The sequence below is a fragment of the Psammomys obesus genome, unplaced genomic scaffold (genome assembly GCF_907164565.1).
Source record: "Psammomys obesus unplaced genomic scaffold, mPsaObe1.curated_primary_1811, whole genome shotgun sequence".
NCBI lineage: Eukaryota > Metazoa > Chordata > Mammalia > Rodentia > Muridae > Psammomys > Psammomys obesus.
This window is the reverse complement of record NW_026596234.1, coordinates 8,115,237-8,129,727: the sequence shown is the minus strand read 5'-3', so window position 1 is coordinate 8,129,727 and position 14,491 is coordinate 8,115,237. Positions and strand designations below refer to the sequence as shown.

At 45.8% G+C, this 14,491-nt stretch overlaps 1 protein-coding gene across 2 annotated transcripts in view; it reads left to right on the top strand.

The window, feature by feature from the left end:
* The window catches only part of Tshz2 (teashirt zinc finger homeobox 2), a 426,375-nt gene extending 412,084 nt beyond the window's left edge, over positions 1-14,291 (top strand). For both annotated transcript variants that reach the window (XM_055595910.1, XM_055595908.1), the window contains exon 3: positions 12,030-14,291. In XM_055595910.1, coding sequence (XP_055451885.1) covers positions 12,030-12,031 — 2 coding nt within the window. In that variant the 3' untranslated portion in view covers positions 12,032-14,291. The remainder of the gene's footprint in view (positions 1-12,029) is intronic.
* The last annotated feature ends 200 nt before the right edge of the window (positions 14,292-14,491 follow it).

Genomic DNA, 14,491 nt, shown 5'->3' with positions numbered 1-14,491 from the left:
GGGGGGAAAGCGCCCCGATGACCTCTGAGTCCTCCCATGTGAAAAAGCAACAATAATTGGTGTCACTCATCTGTCTGTGAGTGAGGGTGACCAGGTTTGGAATCGAGGCAGGTGGCACAGCGTGCCCATGAGGGACCACGCAACACGAGTTTGGTTGTGCCCTAGCTCTGCCACTTCCTGGCGTGTGGCATCATCCTGTCCCCCAGGTCTCCATCTCCTAGTCTCTCCATCTCCAAACAGAGGCCAGGAGAGTAGAAGATTAAATGAAGGAGCTGAGGGGAGGGAGTGGTGGCGCATGCCTGTAATCCCAGCACCCCAGAGGCCGATCTCTGTGAGTTCTGGGCCAAGCCTGGTCTACAAAGTAAGTCCAGGACAGCCAGAACTGTTATACAAAGAAACCCCATCTCAGAAAAAAGTAAATTAGATAAAGGCTGGGAAGCTGATGCAGTGTTGGAGTGATCGCTGCTTTTCCAGACTCCCAGTACCCACAACCCGGAGTTTAAACCACACTCCAGCTCCAAGGAATCCAAAGTCCTCTTCTGTCCTCCTTAGACACGTAAGTGCACATGGCATACACACACACACACACACACACACACACACACATAATTTTTTATTAAATATTTTTTAAATTAAAAAAAAAAAAAAGCAGAGTTGGCTGTGGTGACACATCCCTGAGATCCCATTCAGGAGCTCAAGGCCAGCCTGGGCTACAGCAGGCACATCTCCAGCCAATGGTGAGCCCCCCAACAAAGTGAAAAAGGCATCATTCTGGAGAGCAAGCTTTACCTGGATTGCCTAATTATGTGACCCAACACACCAGCCTCTTTGCCAGTGTAGACACCAACACGGACTCAGAGGCTTTAGATCTGTACTCACAATGGTAAGGAAACGTCTCCCCATGTCTATTTTCCATGCTCTGGAGGCAGACACCGTTCCCTGAGGGCCAACAGCTCCCAGTTTCGGTTCCAATGAAGTCCCCCAGGCTGTGGGCTACGCTGTGAACCTCCTTTGGCCATAAGTCACTTGAAATAAATAACATTTGGCTGTGCGCCCCCACGTAGGGAAGATGGGCGCCACAGTGAATCATGTCGTTGGCGGCCGACTTGAAGCTGTCGGGGTTGTTTATGGTGATGTTTGCCAGCGTATAGACCTCTTTCAAAGAGTTTAAGGGCGGCTCGGGAGTGTGCGGATGTGGTTCTCTAAGGATGGGAGCAGGAACATCACTTGCTTTCTCTCCTCCGTGGCCAGACACCAAGAGCGACCACCCAGGAGCTTCTGCAGATGCGACATCACAATTAACATCAAAGCCACCAGGGACAGTGTCCTCCTCAGGATGGTGCCCTGGCATTTATCCCCTTTTAATTTACCTTTTGGAAAAAGATGACAGTAGCCGGACAGTTTTTCAGTCCTTATCTGGCTTCATTATATAGTTTTCCTGAGCAGCGTGCCTTCAGGAAACTCCCATCAGCTCTAGCCACAGCAACAAAAACCCGGATAAGGAAAAGGCTGGAGGGCGGAAACACCCAGACCACCAGCTGCCTCTGCTACCCCATAATCCCCCATGACCCCAGCAGACCCTTCCCCTCCCAGACCACGCTGCTGTCTGCTCCTCCGTAAGTAGGGAGGTGGTGCTGCCCTCAGACGGACTTGTCACCTGCAGAGCCGGTATTACACGCTTTAATGAGCTGCTGGGAGTCGTGACTCTGAATTCTCTTGCTTAACATGGACGGATTTCACGTGTATATGTCTGCGCGCCAAATGCATGCAATGCCCACAGAGGCCAGAAGAGGGCATTAGAATCCCCAGAGCTGGAGTTAAATGTTTATGAGCGCCGGTGTAGGTGCTGGGAATTGACCTCAGGTCCCTGGAAAAGCAGCCAGTGCTCTGAACCACGGAGCCATCTCTTCAGATCCAGGGATCTGCCTTTCACAGGGCACTTCAGGGTATGCCAGGTGAGGTGCATGGAAGGCTCCGTGATGTTCCTGATTTGGTGAGCGTAGAAACAGCCGGAAGAGAGAAACATCTTTTCCCAGAGTCATGAAACCACGCCGTTAACCAATAGGCCAGAAGGGAATGGAGGAAGCAAGGTGGGGGTGCTCTGTGGCGGAGGGCTTGCCTCACTTGAACAGAGCCTTGTGTTTGACACCCCAGCTTTGCAAAAAGACAGGGAAAAAAATGGTTTGTGTGAGCTTTCTTTGGGGATTGCAGAAACTAAAGAGGGGCCGGCCAGTTGGCTTAGAGAGTAAGAAGCTTGCTGTCAACCTGGATAGATAGGGTAGAAGGAGTAAACAGACTGCAAGTCATGTGACCTTCACACAGGCCATGGTTCATGTGCACACACTCGTGCTCGCGCGCGCACGCGCGCGCGCGGGCACGCATGCACAGAGTAGTAATAACTAAAACATTTTTCAATGCATATTTTTCACAGGAGCCTGCTATGCAGCCATGAAGCCCTGGGTTCAGATCCCCACTCCCCACATAAAAAGCCTGATGGGGTGCCACTCGATCAGTCGTAATCCCGGCCTTACAGAGGCAGACACAGGCAGAGCGATCCCCAGAACCAGTGAGCGCCCAGCCTAGCAAACTGGTGAGCTCCAGAGTTGGTGAGAGACCCTGACTCAAAAACATAAACAAAATAAGGTGGAGGAAGACACTAGACGCGGTCCTCTGGCTCCCGTATGTGAGTCCACACATGCACACAAAGAATTAAACGACAGTACTCATACCTCAGGCCGAAAATCAGCACCAGTGAACAGCAGAACCAGATATCCAAAAAAGAAACGATTCCTTTCTGTCTCAATAATAATAATAATAATAATTTAACCATTCTTTATTGCAAAAAAAAAAAAAAAAGTAGGTTTTACTTAACACCGAGTTCCATTCCTTGATGATTATTGAATCCAAGCCCCGTCAAAGCATCTCACTGAGAACAGGTTCACGTTAAAAAGCTCTCGGGGGGCGGGGGGGGGGGGGGGGGGGAGGGGAGCAGAGAGCAGGGCTGGCTCCCTGCCTTATCGTCTTTATTTAGATTGGCACACCTTTGGTTATAATTAGGGATAACCATTCAGCAGTTAAGGCTCCATATTCCCACCGTTACCTGTCAAGAGGGTCTCACTGGGCAAAACTTCATGCCGGCCCTTTCATTCCGGCTCCTTAGCTGCTTGGGCGGCCCAGGGATGGAGAGTGTGCTATGGAAGAGATCTGCCGCTGCCACCGAGATCATTTAAGCTGACAGGCCAGCGAGGACACTGGTGACACTTGGTGACGGTGTTGGCCCCACAATCAGGAGGCCCTGTATTTTCTCGCCTGCGTCTTGGTGTCCCAGGAGTGTTACCCTGCCTCTTTCATTTGACAGCCATTTTGCACAAAGATACAGAAGGCCTTAAACCATTTGGGGGACAGCTCAGGGAGACCTTAATCCTAATTGGTCTGGATTAAGAAGCATTTAGGAAATTACTGAGGCCTACCTCTGGGTGTGTCTGTGACACATAAGACCATGAGGCCTAATCAAAGGATAAACCCCTTATTGGGTTCATAATTGGCCCAGTATTTGGTGGTAGTAAAGCAGGGGGAGGGAAGGCCTCGGGGCTATTTCCTTAAGGGCCGGAGCTTGTATCCTTCCTGAATCCTTTTTCTCAGCATCTTCTCTGCCACGACAGGCTGAAACCTTTGGGACACTGAGCAGAAGAAAGATAAAGGAGCTGGTCGGGAGTCTGGTCACAGCTACAGAAAGCTAACATGGGCCCATAAAACAGCCAAAAAAGCTTATTTTAAGCGGCACTTCCTACTTGCCAGCTGTGCAGTCAGTTAAGACCAGCGATAGGAAACAGGGACCCCACAGAAGATATTTGCTCCGTTGCTGACTCCCGCCTCAAACTGTGGGCAGTCGCCTGCCTGGCTCACCTCCCGATGTGTCTATCACGGATTTGACACACCTGAGAGATTTAATACAAGCTGAGCTTTAAAAGAAGTTCAAAAGTTGAGATTATTTTCCAGCTTGGTGATTACAGCTAGCATGTCATTCACATTTCCACATTCCAAGGAGAAAAGTATCCAGATAAATAACAATAGTTTGTGTTCCTCCTCAACGGTGGGCTGAAATCGCCCTTAATGAAACAGTTCTAGTCTCCTGGGTGCAGGACCTACTGAAGTCGGAAACACCTCGACCTGTGCATTAGAGGAAAGGCTTTGAAGTCAAGAATATTCAATACAAATATATATATTTGTATTGTATATATTGTATACAATACATACAATATATACAATGTATACAATATATACAATATTGTATATTGTATATATATAAATATATATATTTTTGTATTGAATATTCTAATAATCCATTTTACTTATGAGCCTGTCGCCTTGGTTAAGGCACTTAATAAGGGACCTAAGCCTCTGGAAGGGAAGAGTGGGTTGACATTGGCTCATGACACAATTGGCAAAGTTGGGTCTAGATGGCCACTACAACACACTGCTGCTGACAAGCTAAATGGCTTTAACTGACTCAACCTGTTTGATATTTAGGAAAAGAAAAGAAGTAGTTTCTCCTCCCACCACTCAAAAACTGTCTCTCTCTGTGTTCGTGTGTAACAGAGAGAGAGAAGAGAAAGACTTCCCTTTCCAAAGCAGTTGATCTCAGCCTTCGTTTCTTTCTTTCTTTCTTTCTTTCTTTCTTTCTTTCTTTCTTTTTTTTTGCTTTTTGTTTGGTTTGGTTTGGGTTGGGTTTTTGTTTTGTTTGTTTTTTGAGACAAGGTTTCTGTGTAGCCTTAGCTATCCTGGACTCAATTTGTAGACCAAGCAGGCCTTGAACTCAAAGAGATCTGACTGTCCCCCCCCCCCCCCGAGTGCTGGAATTCAATCAGTTCAAGCCACCACACCAAGCATCCGCCTCTGTTTTCAATGGTAGAAAAAAATAAGTGGAAGAAAAGACTTATGAAAGGCATAGGGGGCTTTGTGGATAGAGAGCTTTCCTGACACGCTTGAAGACCCAAGTTCTGCCCCAGCACCACATCAGGTGGCATGGTGCCACATGCCTGTCACCCTAGAACTGCAGAAATAGAAGCAGAAGACTTAAAAGTTTGAGGTCATCTATGGCTCCAATACATAGTGAGTTTGAGGCCCAGTTGGGCTCCAAGGACACTCTGTTGGGGACAGGCAGGGTATACAGCAGGGCACAGATCTGGTGATACACACAAATTCAAGGCCAGACTGGGGCACATAATCAAATGAGAGAGAGAGAAATTTTAAAGCACTCTCTGCCCACCCACATGAGTCTGTGTCTGCATATCAGACTATTACACACATTTAAGCAATTATTTTATTCTCTGTAAGAACTAAAATTTGTCCACTGAAGTTTAAGGGTTTCTTCACAAAGAGATAATTTCTCTTAGGAAAAATGAAATGAAGCATCGATAGTGAGACCAAGCAATGAGAGGGAGCCAATTTGGATTTTCAAATTGTAAATCAATTTGAAAAATATTAACTGCGGGTTTCTCTGAGGATGGCACTATTAAAAGTCTCTGTCTCCATTTTTACTTTGTCTCTTTGTCATAGTCTTTTTTTTTAATGATTTTTTTTCAATGTTAATTTGTGTGTGTGTGTGTGTGTGTGTGTGTGTGTGTGTGTGTGTGTTTTCATTTTTGACCAAACAGCTTTGAGGGGCCCTAAAACGAGACTCAGGCATCACACCCCTCCCTACCTGCTCACCACAGGAGCAAACCACCACAATCCAGCAGCTTTGGTCCATTCCAGAAAAGAAAGTGTGTGTGTACGTGTATGTGAATGGGCTTTGAATCCGGATGTTGAATCTGTGCGGAGAGGCCAGAGGCGCTGCGCAAAAGCCCGCCACTCTCAGGATAGAATGCACAGTCTTCAAAAATGAGCAGGGTCACAGGTGGGAGCTCCCCAAAACCTCTGTGCTGTGAGGAGCCACACCGCCCACTAGGAGACGCTCCACGGCAGCAGAAACCTAACGTTCCACAGTCTCCATCTACTCCCTTCCACCCATGTGTGACTAGAGTACTGCATCCCAGCAAGAGCAGAAGACACGGGCAGGACGGAGCAAGGGCTGGGGAAAGGAGGCACTGACCCAAAGCATTTACCAGAGATTTAAGAAGCCAGGATGGCTGTCCTAAATAGGGTTACTGTTGCTATCATGGAACACCATGACCAAAGCAACCTGGGAAGGAAAGAGCTCATTTGGCCCATGCTTTGACCTCACTGTTCATCACTGAAGGAACTTAAACAGGGCAGGAACGTGAAGGCAGGAACTGATGCAGAGGCCATGGAATGGTACTGCTTACTGGCTTGTTCCTCATGGCTTGCTCAGCCTGCCTTCTTATAGAACCCAGGACCACCAGCCCAGGGATGGCACCACCCACCATGGGTTGGGCCCTCCTCAATCCATCACCAATTAAGACAATGCCCAAGCAGGGTGTGGTGGCACACACCTTTAATCCCAGCACTGAGGAAGCAGAGACAGGCAGATCTCTGTGATTTTTGAGGCTAGCCTGGTCAACAAAGTGAGTCCAGGACATTCAGGGCTCAGTTACACAGAGAAACACTTCATCGAAAAGAAGAAAAGAAGGAAGAGGAGGAGGATGAAAAAAAAAAAAAAAGAGGGAAGAAAATTCCCAGCAGCTGGATCTTTTTGGAGGTGTCTACTCAATTAAGGTTCCCTCCTTTCAGATAACTCTAGCTTGTGTCAAGTTGACATAAAACTAGCCAGTACAGCAGCCAAATTAAAGTATAGACAATTCTAAACATCTGTTGGTGGTTCCTTAACGAATGTGGGAATAACAGTATCTTTCTGCCTGACTCTCCCTCCCAAATCCTACTTAATGATCAGAGCCAATGACTTTTTAAAATTTATTCCCAGTTTATTTTTCTCACAGTAGCACAGCCTACTAAGGGGGTAGAAAAAGGCTTTTGAAGCAACAACGTTGGGCCTTCAACAGAGGCCTGACTGTCACCAATGCCACTGGCTTTGACTTCTTTCTTCCTTAATCTGGTTTATGTAGTCCATTGCAAGCAAAGAAGAGGAACACACTTAATGGCCTCTCTTACTTTTTTACTCTTAATTTTTTTTTTTTCTAGAATGTTATTTTAAAATCTCACAGGTTGGGGGGCAGGGTGGGGGCTGGAGAGATGGCTCAGAGGTTAAGAACACTCTGTTCTTCCAAAGGGTCCTGAGTTCAATTCCCAGCAACCACATGGTGGCTTATAACCATCTATAGTAAGATCTGGTGTGCAGGCAGAATGTTGTATAAATAATAAATAAATCTTTTAAAAAAAAATCTCATGGGGGAGGGAACTAGAGAAAATGAGGAATAGCTCTTGTCTATTTCTTCCTCCTCCTCCTAGCTTAATGGGGGCAGTGGGGCACCACCTATTGTCCCAAAATGGCTTAAGATTCTTCAGGTCTCTGTCCACCATTCCTCCAGTACACTGACCTTCCATAGACATTGTCCTCAATCTCTCCGTCATGGGATACAACTTCGTTTTCGCTCTGTTGGTTTTGAGAGTCTCATGCAGTCCAGACCGGCCTGGAACTCCTGACCCTCGTGCCTCTGTTTCTAAAACGCTGCAATTTGCAATCACGCAGCGCCATGCTTGGCTACTCTGAGGGACTTTGCCAGTGGGGTTAACCTCATAGCTGGATTGTACTACAAGACCCTCATCTCTGAAATTTGAAAGTAACTGTGCTCAGAGCCTCGAAGCTGTGCTGATCCTTAGCACTTTCCGTCATTACTTAGCAGTAACAAGCGACTGGTTACCTTTGTGTCGCTGGGACTGACCTGGGAGAAACACCTGAAGGCAGGCAAGGGTTATGTGGCTTGCAGAGGGCTTCAGCCTATCCAAGGATGGAAGAGGCCGCACTGAAGCAGCTATGTCATCGTGGGAACACAAGGCAGGCGGAGGCTGTTCCAAGGACAGCAGACCAGATACATTTAGCAGGGCAGAAGCCAGGCCCAGGCAACTCGCAAAGGCTTGGGCCCTGTGTCCTACCCCTACCAGCTAGGTCCCATCTCCATGAGGTTCCACAGTCACCAAAACAGTGCTCCCTGGCTGGGACACTACAAGCATTCAAACTGTGAGGGACATTTGAGATTCAAACCGTAACGGCAGGTAGGGAGGATAGCTCTCAGTCGGTGGACTGCCTGCCATGCAGGGTGAAACCGCTGGTCAGATCCCCCAGAGTCCAAATCAGAAGTCAGGCACAGCCGTGCATGCTTGTGATACCAGCTCTGGGGAAGCAGAGACAGGCAGGTCCCTGGGACTCGCTCAGCCCATTTCACATACCTGGTTAGCTTCAGACTGATGAGAGACGCTGCCTCAAAACACAAGAACAACAGTTGTGGCTGACCCCAGTACACATGCAGCAAATAAACTCTAAACATAAATAACTGTGGCCATTAAGAGCAGTTGTCACAGCCGGGCATGGTGGCACGTACCTTTAGTCCCAGCACTCAGGGAGGCAGAGGCAGGTGGATCTCAGTGAGTTTGAGGCCAGCCTGGTCTACAAAGAGAGTTACAGGACAGCAAGGGAAACCCTGTGTCAGAAGGGGAAAAAAAAACACTTGTTGCTTTACAGAGGACCCAAATTCAGTTCCCAGCACCCGCATCAGAGGAGTCACAACCATCTGTGACTCCAGGGGAACCAACACCCACATCCGGACTCCGTGCCCACCTGCACTCATGTACACATACCCCCACAAAGACACACAGACACATCAACGAAAATAAATAAATAAACAAATTGTTTGTTTGTTTCTTTAAGTTGCTTTAAAGGACCGTTATCACTACAGCAGAATTCTCCAGGTCCTGAAGGTCAAAGAGCCTGTGAAAAGATTCATAGAAAGTTATAGAAATCAGGATTCAAGTCTTAGCATCAAACAGCTTTCTTCAGATTTTATGTAATATTTGTGATTGTTTAACCTAGAGGAAAGAGCTACCTAGGAGGTGGAGAGATGATGGCTCAGTGGTTAAGAACACCAGCTACTCATGCAGAGGACCTGGGTTCAGCTCGCATCTCCCACATTAGGCAGCTCACAGCCATCTATAACTCCAGTTCCAGGGGCTACAATACTGCCTCTGCCCTCCTTGGGCACTGAACTCACATATGCACAAACCCACATACAGGCAAACATATGGACGCTTAAGTCAAGGACAGCCTGATCCAGCGAGTTCCAGGCCAGGCTCAGCCACAAATCCTGTTTCTAATTAATTAATTAGGTCTGGAGAGACGGCTTAGTGTTCAAGGCCCTGGCAGCTCTTCTTCGAGGTACAGTTCCAACACCCCATGGTGGCTCACAACTATCTGTAACTCCTGTTCCGGGGGGTCAGGACACCCTATCCTGACCTCTGTGGTCACCAGGCACACACATGATGAACAGGCATACATGCAGGCAAACACTCACACACCTAAAATAAAAATAAATAAATCTTCAAGTATAAATAAGTAGCCAGGTGTGGTGGAGCATGCCTTTAATCCCAGCACTTGGGAGGCAGAGGCAGGCAGATCCCTGTAAGCCCAGCCTCGTCTACCGAGGTGAGTTTCAGGACAAGAGGAAGAAAAGAGACTGTGACTCATGAATAAAAAAAAAAAAATAAGTAAATAAATAAATGAAGCATGAACGAGTATCCCCTCCTATCTAGCTGATAGATTATCCACAGTTCATGTACCAGAGGAGGAAAATAAAAAAGAACTGCTCATCAGTTTTTCTCTCTCTCTGTTTTTATTTGTGTTGGGGGCGCACACGCCACGGCACGCCTGTGGAAGTCAGGGTGGTCTAGAGAAGCCAGTTCTCCCTTTCCTTTGTGTAAGCCCCAGGTCACAAAGCTCAGGAGCAAACACCTTGTCATGTTGAACCCTCTCACTCATTTTTAGGTTTTTGAGACAGTCTCAGTACCTAACCCAGGCCAGCCTCAGAGTCACAACTCAGCCACCTCACAATGCTGAGCCACTCAGCCATCATGCATGGCCTTCGATTAGATTTTAATATCACTTTCTCGACACAAAAAAAAAAAAAAAAAAAAAAAAAAAAAGGAAAAGAAAAAGAGAAAGAAATTCCCTTCAGCGGAGCATGGTGGCACACGCCTTTGATCCCAGCACTCAGGGAGGATGAGGCAGGTGGATTGCTGTGAGTCTGAGGCCAGCTTCGTCTACAAATCAAGCTCAGGACAGCCGAGGCTACACAGAGAAGTCCTGTCTTGAAAAAAAAAAAAAAAGAAAGAAAGATTTTTAAATATAAATAAATAAATAAATAAATAAATAAATAAATAAATAGATAAATAAATAAATAGCTAGCAAACTCATTCCCTTCTTTTGACTCAAGGAGCAGACTAGGGAGGTTAAGCCTGAGAGAACACTCCAGCATACTGAAAAGCTGCAGACAGAGAACAGTCATCAGGCTGCTCTGTACCATTGCATACAACAGAAAGCAAGGTCAGTGTCCAGGAGGGTACCAGTGGTTTAGAAAACTCCAGCCATGCTGTGCCTCCTCACACGAACTCCCGATACCGTCCCCCACAATGTTCTCCACTGGAAAGATGAACACGTGGTGCTGGACAGCATCGTGGCTATGCAGACCTCCCAAAAACACATGGGGAAAAGGAGAATGTAGAAGGAGATACAGCTGAGTAGGAAGGAGTGCTCTCTCTGAGTAGGAGGGCAGCGGAAGTTGTATTTTTCCAGAAAGTCTTTACAGAAAAAAAAAATAGATTACATACTTTTAATTATAGAAAGATAAACATAATATAAAATTTACCGTTTTGACCGTTTTTAAGCATATGCTTTGGGGCGGTTGCATCTATTCGCAGCATTGACAACCAAAAACATCATCTCCAGAGTCTGTCATCTTGCAAAAGTGAAATTTTGTGCCTTTTTGTGACTGCCTCCTTTTCCTTAGTATGATTTCCTCACTCTCCATTCCTGTAGTGGAATGGTCAATTTGTGCTTCTTTTAAAAGGCTGATTAGTAGTCCATTGCATGCATTATCTTACCCTGTTTACCCATTCACACACTGGCAGGTTGCTTCTGCTTTTAGCCCCTGTGAATTCGTTAATACTTCCTATGAACCTGGGTCTAACTCTTCTGCATGTAAATGGCTTTGTTTGTTTGTTTGTTTGTTTGTTTGTTTGTTTGTTTGTTTTGGGGGGATTGTTTGGTTTGGTTTTTGGTTTTGGTTTTCCGAGACAACGTTTTTCTGTATAGCCCTAGCTATCCTGGATTCATTTAGTAGACTAGGCTGTCCTTGAATGCACAGAGATGCACTGCCTCTGACTCCTGAGCGCTGGGAATAAAGGCTTGTAGCACTGAGCCTGGCTATAAATGTTTTTTGATAGGGGCCAGCAAGAGGGCTCAGCGGGTACCAAGTCTGATGACCTGAGTTGGAACCCTGATTTACATGGTCAACCAACTGCGAGGTGTCCTCTGACCTCCACATATGTACAATAGCACAGATATGTTGATTCTCTCTCTCTCTCTCTCTCTCTCTCTCTCTCTCTCTCTCTCTCTCATTCGTGATCATGCACTCACGCACTCATGCATGCATGCACACAAGGGTCATCTGAGAAGAAAGAACCTGAGTTGAGAAAATGCCACCATGAATTTGACCTGTGGGGCGTTTTCCTGATTAATGATTGATGTGGGAGAATTCAGCCCTCTGTAGGCGATGCTACCCCTTGATGGAGGAAACTGGTCGTAGGTTACATAAAGAAGCAGGCAGAGCAAGCCACGAGGGACAAACCAGTGAACAGTGCTCCTCCACAGCTTCTGTTCCATTTCGGTTCCTGCCTCCAGGTTCCTGCCTGGAGTTCCTGTCCCAACTTTGCCCAGGGATGGACGGTGATTCGGAAGTGTAAACCAAGTAAACAAACCCTTTCCTCCCAAAGTTGCTTTTAGTCATGGTGTTTCACCACCATGAAAGCAAACCAGGACAGACAGACAGCTGAGAAAGATAGTCACCCACGCCACTCCTCTGAAAATTAACCTGTTTTCTCTGTTCTGACTCTCCCTGCAGGACAAATGCCTTAGCCTGGATCTTCACACCTGGATCTCCCTCACTCGGCCCTCCTTTGTTGTACCCTTGCTTCTGACACTGGACTCACTGACCTCCTCCTGACACCTGGCTTCAAGAAGACTCCCCCCCCCAAAAGAAGAAGAAGAAGAAGAAGAAGAAGAAGAAGAAGAAGAAGAAGAAATCACGCCAGCCATTTCTCTTCATCCTCACTAACAATTTGGTAATGAAGTATTGATTTCCACTTCTCTCCTTATGGACGATATTAGATTTTCATTGATAAACTGCAATGGGACTGTCACACCTCCGAGGTCCTCTCTTCACTGTCAGGAAGAAACAAAGTGCCACCGAAGAAAAATAATGACTGGGAGCTTTGACATACTTATATTGTCAGTTTGTAACAGGAAAGGGAGGGGGCAAGTCACTCTTCGTAGTTTAATGTCCAAGTGGGCTGCTCTTGGGAGCTTACTTTTCATGGTAATGTCCATTTCCTATTTATAACCCCCCTGGGAACGTTTGTCTAAAGGAAATGTTTCTGTTCAGTGTAACAATTAAGGTTGCACCTGGATTGCCTAGTCCTGCCCCTGCACCAGGGAGCCATGAATCACTGCAGAGTAGAGTTATTAAGTTAAACCAGAGTTTGAGCCAGGAAAACCTCCCAACCATGTTCATCTTCTGTGAAAGTTGTTGGAATGGACAGGCTTAACCATGTTGCTGCCAAAGGCTTTTTCCTGTGCAGTGCTAGAAAGTACATCCTCAGTGGTTATCTTGTAAGCTTGGCTTGTAAGCTTAGTTCCCAGCATGCACCACTGTCAGATGAGACTGGCAAACTGGGAGGGGTGCAGAGTAGAACCCCAGAGAAAGCAAGAAGACGGCCTCATCAAGGGTGCAAGGTGAAGCTGCCGCCTTCCCTGGCAGTCTCTTCCTGCAGGACCTGTTGCCTCTCCAATGCAACTTCTTCGAACCAGCAGAATGCATGAAAACAGGGTGTCCGTTTTAAACGTGTTCCTGCAACTTTTTTCATTAAAACTTTAAGGGCCCAATTTTAATTTGTGGAATATTCCCGTTAATAATGAGATCTAATTAAGACATCCATTAAAAGCCCGTTAAAGTTAATTTAACGTAAAAATTCCAATAGAACTGTATTAGATTTTCTCCATTAAATTAACGTTATGGATTTTTAACGGATGTCTTAATTACACGTTATTATTAACGGGAATACTGTATTACACAGATTAAAATCAGGTCCTAAGTCAACTTGGAAAAGCTAAGAGCATGTTTTAATATTAAAGTCTCAAAGACTTAGTACACAGTTTGGAAGCGCAGGGGAAGATGGTTTATTCTAGCTGAGCATTTTCTGTACAATGGAGAGTAGCCTATAATAGATAAATCCATCATTTCATTTAAACAATGAGTCTCTTTATTCTCATAGGACAACAAAGTCTGGATTGTATTGTAAATTGCTACTCAGCTATAGGTGAAATATTTAAACTATTCTCAGCACAACATTCTGAAACAAACGACTATTTTGTGTTGTTGTTTTAATTACCAAGATTATAAAAAAAAAAAAAAAACCTGACAGAATGAAGCCAAATATATCCTTTTCACCATTTATTATAGAAGCTGCCTGTTGGAAATGTCTTGGAAATTTTGACATGATCCCTAAACTCAACACTGGGATTTAAAATAAAATTTGAAGGAAAAAAAAATAAAAAGAGAAAAAAACTTATTTACCTCCTAAGGAAAGTGTTGCCCTTATGCCACATATAATAGCAAATTGCTTTTTTTATGGCATGCATAACCTAGATGGGGAAAAATATGGTGCTTCAGGGAAGGAGGGGAAGAGTAAATGAAGTTCCAGGAATGTCATTCTGAAGTAATGAGGCATGGACGGAAAATATACCCCTCACATCATCGGATTGAGATGGCAGTCGAAATAGCTTCATTGAAGTGTCAGCACTCATCCATCAATCAATCACCCACAAGGAAAAATAACAACAGTACAACGGGGCGGCTTTTATGGGATTTACTCATGGGCATGGGGAACAGCGGCTCAGATGTAGTTCTGACATGAAAAGCAAGGTGCTGATATTATTTTTTATGATGGGAGGATCATAAAGTGAATTGAGAACAGAGAGGTCTGTCTTTGCTTAACCTGTTCAACCAGAAATGAACGGAACTCAGCTGGAAAGGAACAGTCTCCGGATGGGTTAAGATTGAAGGGTGGACTTGACTGAGCACTGTCCTTCAACAGCGAGACTATTAAGGGGGGGGGGGGGGGTAGAAATAGTGCATTAGCACGGGGCTTCTTGAAGCTGATAAAAATTGCCTGTTCCGAGCCAGGGTTATTAGGCAAAGCTACATAATTCAGATCCTCTGAAACCAACCGAAAGCAAACTCAGAACTCCCAATCTGCCTGGGAGAACGTAATATTCTTCTGGACTCCTGGGTAATCATTTTCCTCC